This window comes from Vulpes vulpes, chromosome 14, assembly GCF_048418805.1.
Source record: "Vulpes vulpes isolate BD-2025 chromosome 14, VulVul3, whole genome shotgun sequence".
NCBI lineage: Eukaryota > Metazoa > Chordata > Mammalia > Carnivora > Canidae > Vulpes > Vulpes vulpes.
In genome coordinates this window covers 99,429,620-99,449,315 of record NC_132793.1, presented here as the reverse complement: position 1 = coordinate 99,449,315, position 19,696 = coordinate 99,429,620, and the positions used below count along the sequence as shown (strand labels likewise).

At 47.8% G+C, this 19,696-nt stretch overlaps 1 protein-coding gene across 10 annotated transcripts in view; it reads left to right on the top strand.

The window, feature by feature from the left end:
• The window catches only part of NTRK3 (neurotrophic receptor tyrosine kinase 3), a 376,383-nt gene that overhangs the window by 116,762 nt on the left and 239,925 nt on the right, over positions 1–19,696 (top strand). For all 10 annotated transcript variants that reach the window (XM_072737252.1, XM_072737257.1, XM_072737256.1 and 7 more), the window contains 5 exons: positions 8,987–9,144; positions 9,895–10,037; positions 10,469–10,610; positions 11,055–11,351; positions 19,560–19,583. In XM_072737252.1, the coding sequence (XP_072593353.1) occupies positions 8,987–9,144; positions 9,895–10,037; positions 10,469–10,610; positions 11,055–11,351; positions 19,560–19,583 (764 nt within the window). The remainder of the gene's footprint in view (positions 1–8,986; positions 9,145–9,894; positions 10,038–10,468; positions 10,611–11,054; positions 11,352–19,559; positions 19,584–19,696) is intronic.

The window sequence follows — 19,696 nt, the reverse complement described above, 5'->3', positions numbered from 1 at the left end:
TATATGACTTTAGTTTAATCATCATGAACATTATGGGAGATAGGTGTTATTATACGATCTCCAATATAAAATATATCTCTTCATTTTAAGGTGAGGGTTCTGAACTTCCAAAAGGCAAATTGAGACACAGCCAAGATTTCACTGTTAAGGATTGGCTGACCTAAGACTTGAACCCAGGCCTCTGACTTTAGATTGCATGTTCTTTCCAGCACTGCTAATCTTTTGTCAGCCTATTTGGCTTGTTTATGAGCATCCTGATGGTGGAGGGGGTGGGAGGCAAGTCCATATATTTATTCAATGTGCCTGTGGACTACTTGGTCTTGCTACCTTCAAAGGCTGATAGGTGCACCCCTATCCCCTCCAGCCATTGTGTGCAAACCCACGTTGGATGGATGAGTGAGAATTCCTGACCACTGCTGGAAAAAACAAGTCATGTTGATGTGTGAGTCATCGGGGTCATCTCTGTGCATGAAGGACAGTGTATTACGGTGAGGGACAAATCAAGGCATAAATTGGAAAGGAATTGAGGCATGGATAAAATTAGGGAGTCAGGGTTCCAGAGACACTGCTCATGTGTTCCCTTTTACTTAGTGACTCAGATTTAAATTCACTGAATGCAGGTTGCTTCATTATCTTTCCCAAGAAGTAGTAGTGGCCTTGGATCTCTGCCCATGCTGTTGGCCTTTCAACTTGTCCTCCCTCCACCTGGGAAGACCTGAATTCATGGATGCGTCATAATCTTAGCTTTTCCAATCCAGCTGGTCACGGAGGGGAACATTTACATCCAGGGACCCAATAACCCATTACCCGATGATGGCCTCGTATACCCTACTTATCTTCATGGACCTGAATGCCCATGATTGTTTGAAAGGCCATTCTAGGACCAAGAAGTATAGAGGTGATGTCAACAGTGTCGGAGAGTTTAGGACAATACTGCTATGGGTTGCCTGCCTTTCTGAGGATTTTGTGCCTCCTTCTGGGCTACTCCTCTGGTATGGGCACATAGATGTAGTGACCATAGTTCTTTAGTCACATAGAGCTGAGATCCTGAGGTACATCAATTAAAAACTAACCAAATTTGAAAAAAGGTAAGTATATACTTATCTGTTTATATAACACTGAAAAGCTAGATGATGTCACTGATGTCACAGACAGCTAAATGCCAGACCTTTAGACTTGATTCTTTGTATTCATTCCCATCTTTGTAGGTGGGAAAAAAAACCTTAGCACTAAATGAATATGACTGCTTGGATCACTACTAACAACGATTTCTGAGATCTGACTCTGTGCTAGGCATTTTGCCAAGCAATCTCTCGAATTATGTACGTTATTTAATTTAATTCTTGTAATAGTTTATCCGGTAGGAATTATTACTATCACTTCATACTGGGGGACACTGAGGTGTACTTAGCAAGGTTAAGTACCTTGTTTCGAGTTACCCATTAACCAAGTGGTAGCATATGGACTCAAGGTCTTGACCACTATACTTAGCTGTCTCTCAGCCTCTTAAAATCTGTTTCCAATTCAAGGATCGGTTCTGCAGTAATTCTCGGAAAGTGCATGATTGCAGTTCTTTCTTATGTTGGCCTAGAACTAGTCAGGGCCTCTGCCATAAAGGAGCTAACTGGGGGCTCTCTTTCTTGGGAGTCTTGTGTCTGGTTCTCCCTGAATGCCTGTCCCTTCACCTCAAGAGGCGAGGGACAGCATCTCTCTGGGGGACACCTGGAGTCTGCAGTTGGCTGAATTACTGAGAAAACGTTCAGTGCTCCTTCTAAAAAAATCATTGGATGTGAAATCAATGGTGTGCTGCCCTGGTGACCTGTTTTGTGGAGTTTTAGAAACAGTTGTTCCATGGATATATATTTAAAGAAAATGTCAGTTTTATCCCAGAGGATCATGGGATTCTGCATTCATCTTTGCCCAGGATCAATACACTGGTGAGCTAGATGTGACTTATGGAGGAATGAAGACATTCCCTCCAGTGAGAGCCAGTGTGAGAGCCACCATGTCCCAGAGTATTTTATTTCTGTCATATTGTTAAATAAGAAAAAAATTACATTGGAAAATAAAGAAGCCCCCCTCCATGGAGCACTTGCCCTGGTAGGGGTCTATTTTTTTGAGGAAGAATTGAATGTTGAGAGTGGAAAATTTATCTTTTGGCCAGAGGGGCCTCATGTTGGCTCTTAGCTGTGGCTATGATTAAAATCCAAACAATCCCAGTTCCTGGCAAATGGAAGTGGGGGTGGGGGGAGGTGGTAGTATTTTCTTGTCCGACTTCCTGATTAGTCCACATGGCACCATCTGCCACAAGCTTTCTAGACTGCCAGGGTCTGCCCAATGGAGCCTGTGGGCTGGGGGAGGTGGGGGCGGGCTGTGGGGATGGGTTGGGTATTTCCAGGAAGAAAGAATCTTGGCTCTGAAGGAGATAGGCCAGGGGGAGATGGCTCTTGGTGCTGTGGCAGCCGGAAGATCACAAAGCCAGAGTGTGATTTGAGCCATCTTTTTCAGGAACAGAAGGGGCAAACTAGGGCATTCAGTGATTTCTCAGCACATTTCATTCTGTCATTGAGGATCTCTGCCTACCCCAGCCAGACCCTCCCCTACTGGAGGACCTGTGATACAAGAACGGATGCTCTTGGGATTCTCCATCAGAATGACTTTCCAACAATAGAGGAGACAAAAGAACCATATATTGAGCACCTATTATGAACAAAGTCCTGTCTTATTTTTGGAGCAACCCCACTTGGGAGGTATCATATAACCAGTTTTACAAATGAGGGATCGAGGCTTGGCTAAGTTAAACAACTGGTCCAAGATCACAGCTTACAAATGGTAATGAATTAGTATTATGATAATTAGCATTACCACCATTCAGGTCTACTGTTTTCAAAGATGAGTGCTCTTTCCTTAATCAACTCAGCAAACCCTCCCTCCCAACCCCCACCCCATACTTACTGTCTCCTTCTGGAAACCATTCTCAAGATGGTGACTTCCCAAGTGGAATCACTGGGGGAAAAAAACACAGACAACTTAGCATCTCAGAGCCCTTGTCATGTACTGGAGGCTTCCTTTACTCATTTTTTTCTTACTTTTGTCAGATGGAGGATATGGTTTTGGCTGAACCCCTGGCCCATTGCCCTTCACTGGTCCAGGCTGTGTTTCTCTTATTGCAAGAACTGGAAGCATCTTTCAGGACTCCCTTTAGAGTACTTAACACTGTTTCAGTGGCACAGGTTTGCAGAAATTGGAGTTGGCATTGCACAGTTGCTCTCCGAAGTTTCTGGTTATATCAAGATTTTCTTTTTTTTCCTTACGGAGAAGACTGGAATTGTCTGTCCAGAAATCAAAGCAGGAATAAAAGAGATTGTCTTAGAGATAAAGAATGAATTAGAAAGAAAAGAAGCTTGGATTCTGAATCCCATGATGCAATTTAGGCAATGGCAGGAGGCACCAGAGGATATAAACCCACAGCACAGAAACCTTCCAGAAATACCCTAAGGACCATTAATGTATCTTCAACAGGCTTCTCTTAATACCCTGCACGCACAGAGCAGACATGATTAAAACAGATTGGAATATTTCATTTTCTTAAAGCAAAGTGATAATTACCTCTGGTGTAATTTGCAGATTTAATCGACTTGGTAAAATATTAACTTGGTATCGGGGATGGGTTTGGGCCGATCCTGGCACTTTCTCCCAGTCTTGGCCATGACCGCTTTCCACGGCTCTCAGAGAAGTCCCTGAATGATCATGTTAATAATAGTGTTACTGTAATAATAATTTCTGGTCTCTTTATAGCCCCTTTCAATTCGCAAAGCATGTTAACATGTATTATCGCTAATCCTCATAATAACTTTGTGCAGAAAGAGGGTCGAGCGCAATTACCCCCATTTTACAGATGTTAATGCAGAGCCTGAGGGAAGAAGAAGTTACTTGCCATATTAATTTCCTAGGGTTGCCTTAACAAATCACCACATATTTGGAGGCTTCAAAAGATAGAAAGTGACTCTTGATTCTTCTGGAGGTCAGAAGGCCAAAATTAAGGTGTCACAGGGCCACTCTCTCCTTTCAAGAGGCACATGGAAGGAAACTTTGCGTGTCTTTTCTGGCTTCTGGTGGCTCCTGGTGTTCCTTGGCTCACGTCAATGCCACTTTAGTATCTGCTCCCTGTCTCTTTGTCTTTGGTCTCTCCCTCCTGTTTTACAAGGACACTTGTCATTGGATTTAGGGCCCTCCTTAAATCCAGAATGATCTTGTCCCATGATCATCCCATGATTCTTAACTCGATCACATCCATGAAGACTCAATTTCTAAATAAGGTCACATCTGCAGGTCTCGGGGGTTAGGACCCAAACAGGTCTTTTTTTTTTTTTTTTCCAAACAGGTCTTTTGTGAGAGACACAGCTCAGGGCACTGTCTTTGCCCAACGTGACACCAGGCTCCACTCAAACCTTTTGTTTGTGTCCTTCTTTTCCCATTGTCTTGTTGTCTCTGGGAGGCCAGTGGCAATCACGTGGACCTGGGGACATGCTTCCCTGGTTAACAGCAGATCTACTTCCATTCCCTGTCTCCTGCGGCCAGTCCCAGGATGGCTGCGGAGGAGAGAAGAACCCCAGAGTGATGGCTGGAGGGGAACCAGTGTTTTCTAAATACATCGTCAAGCATCATGGCCTAGGCCTTGTGGTGAGGCGTTTGCATATGCCTGAATGGGGCAGAGTTAATGTGTCGGAAGCCCCTAGGGCCCTGTGATCAGGCCCCAGGCCATGCTGGGGCTGGGGCTGGGTGTGCGTAAACTCTGCCCTGAAGCAGCTGCTGCTGTATTATTCATGGGCCTGCCTGCATTATTGATGGGGCAGGGAAAGCCTTCAGGCTCCTGCACACAGCCCCTGCAGCCCTGGCTGAGACCTGACTTGCTGGAAGAAGGGACAGTGTCCCATAGACTACATGCTGCTTTTCTTTGTTTCTGGCCCAGTCCCTGAACCCTCTGTGGTCTGGGTGAAGACAAGGGTAGTTCACTCAGTGGGACGCCCAGGACACCATGTTTCCTGACTCAGCATGCTTTCTATTGTGTACCTGCATCTTGGCTTCTAGGAGGAAGGTCCCAGGGGTGGGGGGAGAAGCTTAAGGTTTCTATGCAGTTTGCAGGAGACTCCAGCATGAACGAGACGCCAGGTCTCCTGGGGAGTCCCTCCTTGGTGGACCAGATCATGGAGGAAAAGGATGGAAGGAAATGGGTGGAAATGTCTTGCGGTGCCATCCCACCTCGTTCTCCCACGTGGCCCAGGATGCTGTGGCCCTGTCAGCTCTGTGGGGGAGTGAGGGGGCGCTGAGAAGTCCGGGGACACCACAGGGCAGGACCGAACAAAGCACATGCGGCTCGAAGCAGCCCACCCAGCCCAGCTAATCTTTTCCACCCAGGTGGATAATTTGTATTTTTACAACTACTTCATAATGAATGGCTGCATCTTGTCAAGCGAGCATCTGGGAACAGCCGGGCTGACCTGGTTCAGTTTGCAGATATGCAAGCATCTGGACCCTCAGTGTCTTTCCAGCAGGGCTGCCAGGCCTGTGCTCGCCACCCCGCAGCACAGGTCCACATCCTCAGGCCTTCCCGTCCTCCACACCCTGGGCCACCAGCTTGACCTTCTGCTTTGTCCAAGGCTGCCATCGCCCTTCCTCTGCTTCCTCCCCAACCGGAGGGTTGAGTGGGGCTGGTGCTCAGGGCAGTACGCACGCTGTTGGGTGGTACGCAGTAGGTATGACACGAATGTCATCCTGTTTTATTTCTTAGCTCTCATTTTGTCCTGCCTGCTTATTTTCTCTCCACTCTCTCCGGGGTCTCCGCCATGGCCCCATCTTGCCCTCCCACCAGGCACACACCTCCACGATTCTCAGCCTCACTGTCCATCTTCCTCCTCTAGGGACTCATCCTGATTCCTCATACACTGAACCTCTTCTTTTCCACTGGGTCCTTCTCTTCTGTTTTCAGCTAGAGACACTTCTCTCCTCCTTGAATTTCCTGTCTCCTAGAAGCTGAAAACCTTGGTGTCATCTCCACTCTTCCCTTCTGCCTCCAGTAAAGCACTCAGTACCATCCTGCCTTCTTTTACAGTGTCTCTGCCATTTTCCCTTCCCTCTTCCCCGTCTTCTCTATGCCCTTATTAACGAGGCAGCAGTTCTTACACGGGGGTCCAGGGTTCCGTGGGGTCCCCTGTACCCTGTTGGGGAAACTAAAATGTGGAATTTGAGACATTACTCGCCCTTTCCACTCCTGTTCCTCCAAAGGTGTGTAGTGTTTTCCAGAGGTCACATGACAGGTGACAACATCATTTCTCTGGTGACGAATGGGAGTTTGTGTTAATGCGGTGTTGTGTTATAAATTTTTTTATTTGAGGGGCACCTAGGTGGCTTAGTCGGTGAAGCATCTGCCTTCAGCTCAGGTCATGATCCGGGGTGCTGGGATGGAGCCCTGCATTGGGCTCTCTGCTTGGCGGGCGGTCTGATTCACCCTCTACTCCGTGTGCTTGCTCCCTCTCAAATAAATAAATGAAATCTTAAAAAAAATTTTTTTTTCTATTTGAATTCCAAAATGGTAAATAGTGATAGGTATAATCTACATATACAAAAGCTCTTTGAGGCCCTCAGTAATTTTTAAGAGTAAAAAAAAGGAGTTCTGAGACCTAAAAGCTGGAGAACATTGGCCTCCAGCCTGTTGGCCTCCCCTTGTTCGTGTGCGAATGAGGAGGTGCCCTGTCTGCGTGCACGTAGCCTCGTGCCAGGCACTGGGTCTAGTCAAGGCATGTAAGTCAAGGGGTTCATCCCCCATTCATCCCTTTGCCCAGGTGCTTTGAGAAATGCACAGACTTCTTGACCACACAGTACCCTGTGTGTGGAAGGCACCCTCACCAGGTGGCCATTCTCAGGCTCTTCCCTTGCCGGCATCTCTGGCACAGTACTGTCGGGTTGCTCTCCTTACAGATCTGCTTTGTTCACATCATTTCCAGCTCCGAAGGTCTCAGTGGTCCTCACTGCCCCCTGGATGAGTTCCAAACCTATGGATATTTGATGTGGTGGTAAAGGTCCTGCACTGTCTGGCTTTCATTCTTCCTTCCAGCTTTGTTTCCCCGTGCCCCTTGACATGAACTCTGGGCCCTGGTGCGGCTTTTCTTTCCTGTGTTTCCATCTCAGTCTCCAGCATCACCTTGAACTCTTTCCCTGGTCTCTGCCCCGGAGCTGCAGTGTCGGGGGTCATGCTGACTCCTCTGCATCTCCCCTCCCACCTAGCAGTGCCTGGCACCAGGTAGACGGGTGGAGAGAGTGTGGGGTTTGGAGTCCAGTAAGCTGGGGCTTGAAGCCCTGCTTTGTCTCACACCAGCCGGGGGACTTCAAGCACATGAAGCACATTTAATCCTTCCAAACCTAAGAAAGGGATGCTCATCTGCACAGGGGATAGTGCTGGCTGTCTCCTACGGTGGCTGTGGGAAGCAGAAACTCAGTGAAGGCTAGGTCCCTCCTCCTTTTCTGAAAGAGCTAAGAGAAAAGCCAGCGTATTTTTAGACTAAAGGAATATCATGCAGAGGTGTTGGCACCTTCTACTGATGGTGTCCCACTGGCTGGGAAACACTGAGTCCTCTACCAGTGTCTCCCTTTTTCCTGAAAGCTGATCAGTTCTGATGCACGCCTCTCTGTTTTGGAATTCCACCCCTTGTCTGGAATATCCTGGGGCTTAGTACAGCTCCTGCTGGGCGCCAACAGGTTTGTCTTCTTACTGGTCCAGCCGAGAGAATCATGTTCCTTCTACTGATCCAGACATTTAGACAGATTGGGTGCCCTTTACTTGAAGAGTCTTACATCAATGAATACCATTAATTGTCCCCCTAATGGGATAGTTCCATTTCGAGGGGCAGGGACTTTGCTCTAAGTCACAAGGAAAGTCATTGGAGGAGGAAGACCTTGAACCAGACTCTTTCCCTATCAGATGCTCTTCTTCACTAAGCTGAGTGCTCCTGCAGAACAGAGACTGTCTCATTCACCTCTGTGTCAACAGCACTCAGCCCATAGCCAGATATGGAACAGGTGCTCAGTAAGGATTTTGTTGAATTTATGAAGAATAAAGCTGGTCCCAAGATGGGCTTTGAGTAGATCTTGGAAATAACTAGCCACCTACTACCCAGGGAGAGTAACGCTTTCCTTCTTCCTTCCCTCCCTCCCATCCCTCTCATACTCATTCAACAAGTATTTATGTGCCAGGCTCAGTTGTAGTTACTGGCAATACAGCAATGAACAGGCAGTTTCTCTGAGCTCAATGGTGCTTAATTTTTATTTGGGGAGACATAATAAACAAGCGAATAAATCTTTAAGTGATGTTGGGCAATGACAAATATTCAAAGGAAGAAAATAGGGTGGGGACTGGGCAGTGCTAAGGCAGAGGTTAGTGGTAGCTTATTTACAGCAGTGACTGGAGAAGGCTGTATGATTCTTTATTGAAGTGAAAGAGTCATTCTAGCAGACAACAAGTGCAAAGGCCCTGAGGCAGGAGCAGGCTGGTCATGCTAGTGAACTTGACAGACAGCAAGGTCAGTATGGCTGAAGAAGAGGAAGGGAGTGTGAGGTAGGAGATGAGATCAGAGGTCATGGAGAGCAGTGCAGACCCTGTAGACATTTGACCTTGACGTTCAGTGAGATGGGAATCCACTGGAAGGTTTTGAGAAGAGAAGCATCCCATGCTGATGTATTTTAAAAGGGTCTCATTGGCAGGTGAGTTAAGTGGAGTAGCTTTCATTTTTTGCAAGTGAGTTTAATAGTTCAAAAACTAGATAATTTGTGGACTTACAAGTATTTTTTAGAATTTCTTTCAAGACCTTGCTAAATCCCTTCTCTCCCTAATCCCTGAAGAGCAGGTGGGGGCCTCCTTCAATGACCCTGGGAGGGAGCTGGGCCACATCTTTGGTTCAGGAGGTCCCTTCCCCTGTCTTCTTACCCACAGGAGATTGGAGCAGAACTTCTTCAACTGCAGCTGTGACATCCGCTGGATGCAGCTGTGGCAGGAGCAGGGAGAGGCCAAGCTGAACAACCAGCACCTCTACTGCATCAACGCCGATGGCTCGCAGCTGCCTCTGTTCCGTATGAACATCAGCCAGTGTGGTGAGTGAGCCCCCCAGCCCCAGCAGGCTCCAGGGAGATCCCTCAGAGCCTGCACAGTAGCCTGCACAGTGAGGGCCTTCCATTCCCCACCCTCTGCACACACCCCCGGTCTTGAACTCTGCACTGGGTGCAGATCTGGCTTACTCTTTACCTCCTTGCTCATTCCTGTTCCTTTTTGGGCCTGCCAGGGCAGAAGGTTGGCTTCAGGAATGGAGACAAGGGTTAAGTGTGCCCCTTCTTAATGCACTGGAGTCCTTTCTCTCTGTGAGTTACTTGTCAACCAGATCTGAAGGAGCATATCTCAAAGCATGGTCTCCAGACCTTCTGTATCAAGAGCATCTACAGTACTTTTAGAAAAGCAGATTCCCCAGACCCAACAGACTTAATGAGATCCTAGGATGGGTCTCGGATATCTGAATTTCTAGCAAGCTCTTCATAGGAGTCTGAAGCAGACCAAAGTTTGAGAGCCAGTGTCAAAAAGTGGAAGATGCCATTTGACCTCATTGTTCGAACTACATTCTTTGAGCACCTGCTCCAATCCTACCTGCTGTCTGCCTTGTAGGAGAGTCCAGCTGGGCTTAACTTCTGAGCTCTGATGTCTGTGGGGAGGTGCTATGAAGATTCGGGGACTTGGGGGTGTTCCAAGAGCAGAAGCAGGTTGAGTTGAGAAGTGCCATCACCGACCCCAGAGACAAAGTTTTGGTATTAAGTGTTTGCTTATCTTTTCACTCATCCTGTCCTCCCTCCCAGACCTCCCTGAGATCAGTGTGAGCCACGTCAACCTGACTGTACGAGAGGGTGACAACGCTGTCATCACTTGCAATGGCTCTGGATCACCTCTGCCCGATGTAGACTGGATAGTTACTGGACTGCAGTCCATCAACACCCACCAGGTAGGCATCCTAAGCTCTGGCCCCATCAGAAGGCTGGGCAGCCATGACCTCTTAGTCCACATGAGCTAAATCATGAATAGAAGCAAGGGATGTGAGAATAAGGAGGAAAAGGGAAAGTTTGTGCATGCTTGGTTCTTATCCAGCTGCAATCTTCTCTAGCCAACCTGATCTTAAGCATGCTAATCAACTTCTCTGTACCTTAGTTTGTGCATCTGTAAAATGGGGATAATACTGCCATTCCCCTCATATGGTGACTGTGAAGATTTCCTGAGCTCATGATTGTAGAGTGCCTGGCACTTGGTCAGTGTGTGTGGCAGGAAGAAAGGGTCCTTCACTTTCTGTACAGTTTTTCTTTTTGATTCCCGAAGGTGTTGGGGAGGTGGGTGAGGAGCCCCCTTATAGAAACTGATTTTTTTTTATTGGGGTTTTAGACAAATCTGAACTGGACCAACGTACATGCCATCAACCTGACACTGGTAAATGTGACAAGTGAGGACAACGGCTTCACCCTGACATGTATTGCGGAGAATGTGGTGGGCATGAGCAATGCCAGTGTCGCCCTCACTGTGCACTGTGAGTGGCTGCTGTATGGAGGGTTACCATGTACCAAAGGGATGGTAGTGCAGGAGGCAGGGGCAGGGAGGTTAGGAGGGGCAGGACCAAGCACCTCAGTCCTGAGCTAGTAGCCCCAGAAAGGTTGTCTCTGTCCCTCAGAAGATGGGTGCCTCCAACTCATCTACGTCTTCAGGATACCCCAGAGTTGGCCCGAGTCTGCCTTCTGTTACGTTCCTCAAAGGTCCTCCAGTTGTGGTGGACCCGGGAAGCTTAGGTGAAGACAGCCCTCTCTTCCCCCCTTTTGGGAAGGTGGCAGGGGTATTGGTGGGAGCCTCTTATCCTCTCAGTCTTACCAGAGCTGGATGGGGGAAGAACTGGGATTCCCACCCCAGTCTCTGGTCAGCTGCTCTCGGACATGGGAGACTGTGTATCCTGGGAGTCAGCCAGCCTGTCCCCCCACAGACCCTCCGCGCGTGGTGAGCCTTGAGGAGCCGGAGCTGCGCCTGGAGCATTGCATTGAGTTTGTGGTGCGAGGCAACCCGCCACCCACACTGCACTGGCTGCACAACGGGCAGCCGCTACGGGAGTCCAAGATCACCCATGTCGAGTACTACCAGGAGGGCGAGGTCTCCGAGGGCTGTCTGCTCTTCAACAAGCCCACCCACTACAACAATGGCAACTACACCCTCATTGCCAAAAACCCACTGGGCACAGCCAACCAGACCATCAACGGCCACTTCCTCAAGGAGCCCTTCCCAGGTGAGGGCCGTGCCACCTTCGGGCCTCCTCATTCTGTCCCAGAGCACAGGGTGGGGCAGCCTGGGAGAGGGCGCAGCATCAACCCTGCTTCTGTTACCTCAGGTAACCAGACTCATGCTGGGGCATATTCAGCTCCCACCAGCATTTTATGTAAGCCAGATAAAGCCTCTATTTTTGCATAGTCTCCAGAGGAAAAATCCAGATCCCCTCAAAAATGTGCACTTGCACACAGACAGACATGCCCTATTCCGGTAGAGGAAGGGACTGAGCCAGACAAGAAAGAGAATTTCGACGTAGTCCTTTATTTGTTGTAAAACTTGGGCACCATAGTTTGCTTGTTTTGAGCCTCACTTGCCTTCATCTGTGAAATGGGTCCGATGACAATGCTCCTGTAAGAATCACATGGCTCTTAAATGACTTCCGGTCCACAAAGCACCTACGACAGGCTTTGGGACACAATGATGGTTTGATGACCTTCCATTGCAGGGGCTTCGGGGTCTCTATGGTTCAACCCCATCTTTAATAGATGTGTGAGCTAAACCTCCTTCTCCTTGCTGGTTGGTAGCAAGGCTTGGCTAGGGAGTAGGCTGCCAACTCAGAGCTTTTCTCTTGTTCTGTGGTACACTGCACCAGTACTGGATGCCGTCAGCCTGTGCTGGCGCTAACGTCAGCTGGGCCAAGGGTAGTAACCGAAGTAATGAAAGAACTTTGTTTGGGAGGTGACTCTGTCTCTGCCTGGGCTACAGTATTTCAAATACTTTCCTAAGTTGCAGAAGGAAACACCCAGAGGATTTAGTGTATGGGGTTATATTATCTCCTGGTACCTTCAGCAGTTGATGGGCTTTGTCTGTGAAACCAAGTATCTTTGGTGACTTTGGTGATTTCTGCTGGGAACAGGCTGGATGACCTTCAATCTTCAGAACTCATGGGTTCTACTGAGATAGAAGAACCATCTCTACTGAGTGAGAAGAACCATCACACACACACACACACACACACACACACACACACGGAAACGGGGGTGGGGTGGGCAGGAGGAGCCAGCACTGTGTCCCATCTGCTTATGTGAAGGTGACGTCACAGCCCACATATAACGGGTAGCAGCTCCAGGAGGCCTTATTTATCACAGGGCAAGGAAATCCCAGCTAGAAGCTCCCAGAGTGAAAGCTACATGGGAAGGCCAGATTCTTGCCGCTGAGGTCCAAGGGAAGGATGATGGAGCACCATTGGCTCGGGAGAGGGTCCAGAACGTGCTGATGTGTAAGATCCTGGCAGTCCCATCTGGCCCAACATTTCTAGCATCATCCCCTGAGGCCCAGTAGAAAGTCTCAGGACTTTCCCCACCGCGGGCCACACCCCTCTCTGCTCTGGGAGCTGAAAGAGTCCCTGCTGTGGAAGCAGCAGCCTTTAGATGCAGACATCCTTTGTTCTTGTGGGCCACCCAGTCAAGCTAGGCCTTGCTGGCGTGAAGGGCTAGGGAGGAAGCACTTTTGTCCTGCCTGTGTCCATCTAATGATGAGAGAATGAATTGTGCTTTTAAAGAGCAGAATGTACGCTCCGTGATGGGCAAGGAATGAAGCCCCTGAAGCAATGCTTGTTTACAAAGGGAACCTCCTGGGGACTGCAGAGAGTAGGGAGCCCAGGAATGCTCTGGAGGGAGGGTGAGCCACTCTGGACTCCTCCCCATAGAGGCTGTCCTAAGAGCAATTCTCTATCTCCTCCCAGCTGGACAGATACCTTTTCTGTCTCCAAGAGACACAGCAGCCCTTTGCTACCTTGTCAAGTCTCCTTAGGACAGTGGTTCTCAAAGAGGGTTCCCCGGACCAGCAGCATTACCCTCACCTGGGCATGTGTTAGAACTCAGATTCTCCAGTCCCCCCCCCCACATCCTGCTGCATCAGAACCCCTGGAGTGTTTTAACAAGCCTGCAGGTGACTCAGTGCTCCTTCATTTGCAGTCCACTGCCATGCTGTTTGGTGGGCTCTGGCCCCAGGAGGTGGGGATAGAGTCACAGAGCCACCTGAAGGGAAACAGTCCTCCCCAAAGCATTTTCCTCAGACCCAGGTGCACCCTGCCAGGGCCGCCCTGTGCGAAGGTTTTCTTGTTTTATGAACCTAAAGGAATCAGTGGATGATGAAAAGGCAGTGACAGGGAAAAGATGGGCCGGTCGTGTCAAATGACAAAACGTCTAAACATTCAGGAGAGTAAATTATCTGGAGGAGCAGGCGGTAAACCTTATACCTGCTGAGCTCTGGATAGAAGGCTCTCCGTGGATTCCTGCTCTTTTCTTTTGCCCTGAGAGTGTTGAGACATCGTACTTCTCACAGGGACTCCTTTCGCTCCCAGGCAAGCAGAGAGGTTAAGAGCACAGGTTCTGAAATCAGCCAGATAGAGGTGCAAATCCCATCCGCCACCCGACCAACCAGTGGCCTCAGCTCCTAGACCAGGGTTGGCACCTGGTATGTGGCTGCATGCATGAAGGGCCATCTCTGCTCTGCCTCTGCTCCTCCATCTGTGAAATGGGAGTGAGAACCAAAGCTCTTTCCCTAAGTTGCCATGAGGATTTGATGAATTATGCTAAGGGTTTAGACCTGAGTCCAGACAGAGAAAAGGTGCCCCAGCTCTCAGCTGTTGCTAGGATTCTTGGGATGGAGGGATACAGTGAAGGTAGGAGTTCTAGAAGCAGCGTTCTCTGGTCAAGCTTGGCTGTTCTAACAGGCTCTGGGCAACATCGTCTAGACGTAAGGCTACGGAGCCATCTGTGCTGCCAGGATCCAGTCTCTCTAAATAATCACTCATCAGCTTTGTCATCTCAGGCAAATCACTCAGTCCCCTGCTTCTACCTCAAAGGCTGTGGCGAAGATGAGTTCATACACAGTGGATTAATCCACCGAAAGTGCTTACTCCTGCTCGGCACAGAGTAAGCACAGACAGAGTTACTGTTTATTTTTATATTTTTGTGAAGCACACCCAAGGGTGACTGTTTTGGGGGCAAAACAAGATCTGAAGGTACTGGTCTCCTTTTCTGATTCTGCACAATCCTAAGACCCATAGGAGAGATTTGATCAGAATGAATATATTTAATGGAGCAATCTGGAAATGCAGAGGCTGCCATCAGTAAGGATTTTCTTAGAGTAGGACGTTAAAATGAAAATGTTCTGGAAAACTTTGTTATTATTTTTAAACTGCATATCTCTTTCCTTCTGCATTTCCAGAGAGGCACTAGAACATTGAGCATGGCGTCCAACCTTGGTGAAGGGGGTCCCTGCCAGGATTGGTTAGGGAGCTTAGTTCTAGAATCGTGGAGCTAACTCCTCTTTGGTGTTCCAGGAACTAAGAGGGGCTGCCAGAGGGGATCCGGGCATGAGAATGGGAAAGCTAGGAGGAATCAGGGATTCAAGAGTCAGGAAGGCAAGAGCCGGTGAGGCTGGGGATGACAGCAGGGTGGGAGGTGGTGGCTAGAAGGTTGTGGTCTGGGAGAGAATGTGAAGTTCCTTAGATGATGATGTGAAAGAAGGAGGAATGTTGCCAAGGCCTGTATGTGTGTGTGTGTGTGTGTGTGTGTGTGTTTGCATGCGCATGTGCAACAAATACCTGAGAATACCTGACAAAACATTTAGGAATAAGTGAGCTGCTGTAACTCTCAAATTATTATTTTTTACTAAAAAAAAAATATGTATATATATATTATTTTTTACTTCTCTGGGAAGTCGAGTTACTGCATGGAGATTTTACAGTAGCAGAAACCAGAATTTTCTTAGGACGCTGGGTACAAACAGTGGGAGAAATCACTGCCCCTTTGCCCTCAGCCTCTATCAAGGCTGATTTCTTTGCCCTAAGGAACCTGTGGAGACTAGAATGTAGTTCCAGGCTGCTGGTGGGAGCGGGGAGCAGGGGGAATTTCTCCCCCTGCTGGAGCCTCCAGCAGCTGAGTGCAGCAGAGGTGAGATGAGGCTTCTGTGTCAGATGGGGTGCCGGATGGGCAGTGAGAGCAGATGCCTTGGTGCAGCCTCCCCACGGCCTGCTCACACGTGAAGCCTCTCAGTTCACCTCTTTGGACACAAGCTTCTGCCTCTCTTCTCCCTCCTCTGGACCCCACAGCCTTTTCCCACAAGGTCCTTCTTGATGAGTTTTGGGACTGGAAGAGATGAGGTCTGGGATGGGGGGAGCATGCATTCACGCCCACCCTGCTCTTCAGATGGTACCTTGCATATGGATCCAGTTGTCCTTCCCAGCTGCTGGTGGGGCAGGAGGTGAGGACCATTCCTGGGTGCCATCCTCTTCCAGTGTAGAATTCTGAGTTCCCCCTGCTGGTTAGAGGGGACCCAGGAGGGTGTCCCTGTCCCAAGGCTCATGTGCTTCCCGGATGGATGAATGTTCCCAGGCTCCAGCAAGGGAGTTAAGCACATAGGCTGATTGGGAGATTACAGGGTTCGTAGGCTTGTCCAAAACACTTGCCTGATGTGAGAATATTCTCTAATAAATGGGAGCCTTATGAGAAATATGCAAATCAGCATTAACTGTGACTTGATCTGATGCCTGTCTTGCCTTGGGCTCTGAAGCCAAGGCTAGGGCCCTCTCTCCTCCATCCTTTCCACACCTCAGGCATTTGGTTACCTGCAGTTTACAAGAGGGTGGTAGCATAAGGGGCAGGCTCAGGAATTAGGAGAAAGCTCTGTTGGTCTTCCCCAAATGACACAAAATGAACAACAGACAAGCCAGCTATTAATGGTGCATTTACTGTAAATAGGACTTTCTCCAGACTCCTTCACAGAAAGCATCACTTGTCCCACAGGTAGTTAGAGTATTTGCTCGTGCATATCTAATAGAGCCATGATTACAGTGACTGTGAGGATTTAGCTGAGGACTTGAAGACCCCAGGTGAATGAATGAATGAATGAATGAATGAATGAATGCGGAGTTCTTATTTTTCAGGGTGTGGTAGGCTCATGACAGCAGTAGATGTAACATAATGGAGTGGTTTTCAAAGGGACCAGCAGCATCAGCATCACCTGAAAATGTGGTAGAAATGCAAATTCCCAAGACCTTCCCCAGACCTCCTGACTCAGAAATTCTGGGGTGAGGACCAATAATCCATGTTTATTGGAAAAAAATTTTTGAAAAAAATTTTAAGATTTTTTACCTCTTCATTTTGAAATAGTTTAAGATTTACCTCCTGGGGCACCTGGCTGCCTCAGTTGGTTACACTTCAGCCTTTGGCTTGGTTCATGATCCTTGGGCCCTGAGTTCAGCAGGGAGCCTGCTTCTCCCTCTCCCTTTGCCCCTCCTCCCTGCTCGTGCTTCCTCTCTCACTCTGTCTCTCTCTCAGATAAATAAATAAATCTTAAAAAAAAAGATTTACCCCCTAAAAGTAATAAAACAGTACAAAGAACTTCCTTGTATCCTCCACCCAGCTTCCCCAAATGGTATCATCTTACTTAAGCATCGTCCGATGTGCAAAAGCAGGATATTAACACTGTTATCGAATCTACAGACTTGAGTTTTGTCTGCTACTGTCCTTTCTTCTCTAGGACCCAGTGCAGGATCATGCACTGCAGTTAGATGTTCTGTCATCTTATTCTCTTTCAGTCTGGGACATTCCTCAGTCTGTCTTTGTCTTTCATGAGCTGGACACTTTCAAAAAAGTATTTACTTATTTATTTGAGAAAGAGCGAGAGAGCAGGGTGAGCGGCAGAGGGAGAATCCCAAGCAGACTCCTCTGAGTACAGAGCCTGACAACCTTGAGATCATGACCTGAGCTGAAATTAAGAGTCAGATGCTCAAAGGACTAAGCCACCCAGGCACCCCAAGCTGGACGCTCTTGAAGGATACTCACTAGTTATACTGTAGATTTCCCCACAGTTTGGATTTGTCTGCTCTTGTCTCACAGTTAAATGCCAGTTATACGTTTTTGGCATGAACGCCATAGAAATGATGCTGTGCTCTTTCAGGTCATCACATGAGGGGGTACATGGTATCTATACCTCTAATTACTGGTGGTGGTAACTCTACCACTTGGTCAACATGGTATCTGCCAGGGTTCTCTACTGCAAGGTGATTTTTTGAAACTTTGTAAATGTCTTGTGCCTTATCATGCTTCCACACATTAATTTTAGCGTTCATTGGTGATTCTTGCCTGAAACAGTTATTAGCATGGTATTTGTCCATGGTGATTTTCCCGTTTTCCTCATTCTTTCTACATTTGTTAGGTGAGATTCTACTGTAAGGAAGAGCTTTCTCTTCTTTTCCTGTGTTTTTATTCAATTACTTATTTATATTGGTATAGACTCATGGACGTATATTTTGTGCAATGACTTATAATCTGTGTAGTTGGCTCAGGTTGCTATAAGAGAGTACCATAGGCTGGGTAGCTTAAACAAGAGACATTTATTTTTCTTGCAATCTTGGAGGTTAGAAGTCTGCTTAAGGGGTTGGCAGAGTTGGTTCCTTTTGAGCCCTCTCTTTTTGGCTTGCAGATGATTGATTGTCTTCTTTCTGTGTCTCCACATGGTCTTCTTGTGTGTGTGTCTCCTTCTTAATCTCCTCTTCTTATAAGGACACCAATCATATTGGATTAGTGTCCACCCTAATTAGTTTATTTTAACTTAATTACCTCTTTAAAGACCCAGTTTCCCAGTACAGTCATATTCTGAAGTACTGGAAATTAGGACTTTACCCTACAAATTTTGGGCAGATGTAATTCAGCCTGTAACAATCCATGGCTGTGTTTGTTTATTTTGTTGCATAAATTGTCCCAGATTTGGTCATTGGAAGCTCCTTCACTTTGGCTTCTATGTTCTTTTCCCATGCTCCTGTTAATTTGGAAGCATTTTCTTACTTTCTAGTACCACAAGATGTTCTAGGCACATCTTGTACTTTGTCTGCCCCAGGCCTGAAACAATGCATTTCTCCAAGGAGCCCTCATTCCTTTTCTTGGAGAATGGTAATGATTGCCCTCTAGATGATTCTATTGCATGCTGGAGTTGAAGAATCTCTGATGAAGTGGTTAAGAGCCCAGACTTGGATTTGAATCCAGCTCAGTCTATGCCCTCATCGAGATTCAGTTAGTCATTTAATCTCTATAAGCCTGTCAGGTTTAATCCAATTGGTAGTGAAATGAAATAGAGAGGCCTGGCAAAAGTTGGTCGAGGCAAGTTTTTAATGGAAGCAATGGAAGCGAAGCTGGGGAAGTCTTGGGCCCGGGAAGTTGCGCCTAGGGGAGTATAAGCGGGCTTTTTTTAAGGGGTTGGGGAATGGGTTATGTGTCTGTATGGGGTGATAGGTATTAGGGCATATTACTGGTGGAATCGGTATGGGGCAATAACTGCTTATGCCCTTATATGGTGTTTGGGTAAGGTGTGGTTCAGGTTTCCTGCATAGGTCCTGTCCCCCCCATGAAGTGTCCTTGGGCCGTCTGCAGTGATGGGAAAGTTCCCAGGGGAGGGTAATAAGATGGAGGGTCTGCCGCCATTTTGTTGGTGACTCCCCATCCCCCTTGATCCTGCCTGGCCCAACAAAGCCTATTTCTATTTCTGTTAAACGGGGATAACACTCTCCACCTCCTAGGATGGTTATAAGGATTAAGTGATGTGTTATATAAAGCATTCAGCCCAGCCCCTGGCTTATCCTCAGTGTCTAATAATGAGCTTTCACTATCAAGTGAGCCATTTCTAGAGGGAAAGATCCGATAGCACATTTTCATCTGGGGGATGGGCAGACTCAGAGAGAGATTACCAGGAACATCTCAGGTACCCGATAGATTAAACTCTACATATCAATTTGAGGAATTCTGTCTTGGGAATCATAGCTGGCATTTTCAAGAAAGGTCCAGGGAAGCCCACTCTCCAGCTTTTCTTCTTGGCTCTGAGGTCCCACCAATGTCCCCAGCCATCTGGGTACCTGAAGGAGGGAGGACTGTGGGTGAGACATTGGGTCTAGATACAATTTTCCATCTCATAGATCCCAGGTAGGCTGGGCCACCTCCCTTGAAACCAGTTTTATCTCTTATTCTTTCTCCACTTGGGAGACCACCTCCTAAAGGAGTAGAGTAGCTTGGGGGAGGGCTGATATGTCAAGAGTTTAGTTTTCCGTCGCTGGGATAACGGGAGACTTGTGGTGAGTGGGAGAGGTCGTACCCATTAGGAAGATACAGTGCATCTGTTCTGGCTTTTATTACACTTGTTAATTATCTCTTTGTCTTTTTTGCAGAGAGCACGGATAACTTTGTCTCCAGTAAGTCTGCTTTACCTTTTGCTTTGAAACTGATTTGTTCTGATGCTTTAGGTAATTGTGGATTCCACACAGCCCTCTTGTCTCTTCCATGGCCACATCCCCAGACCTGTGGC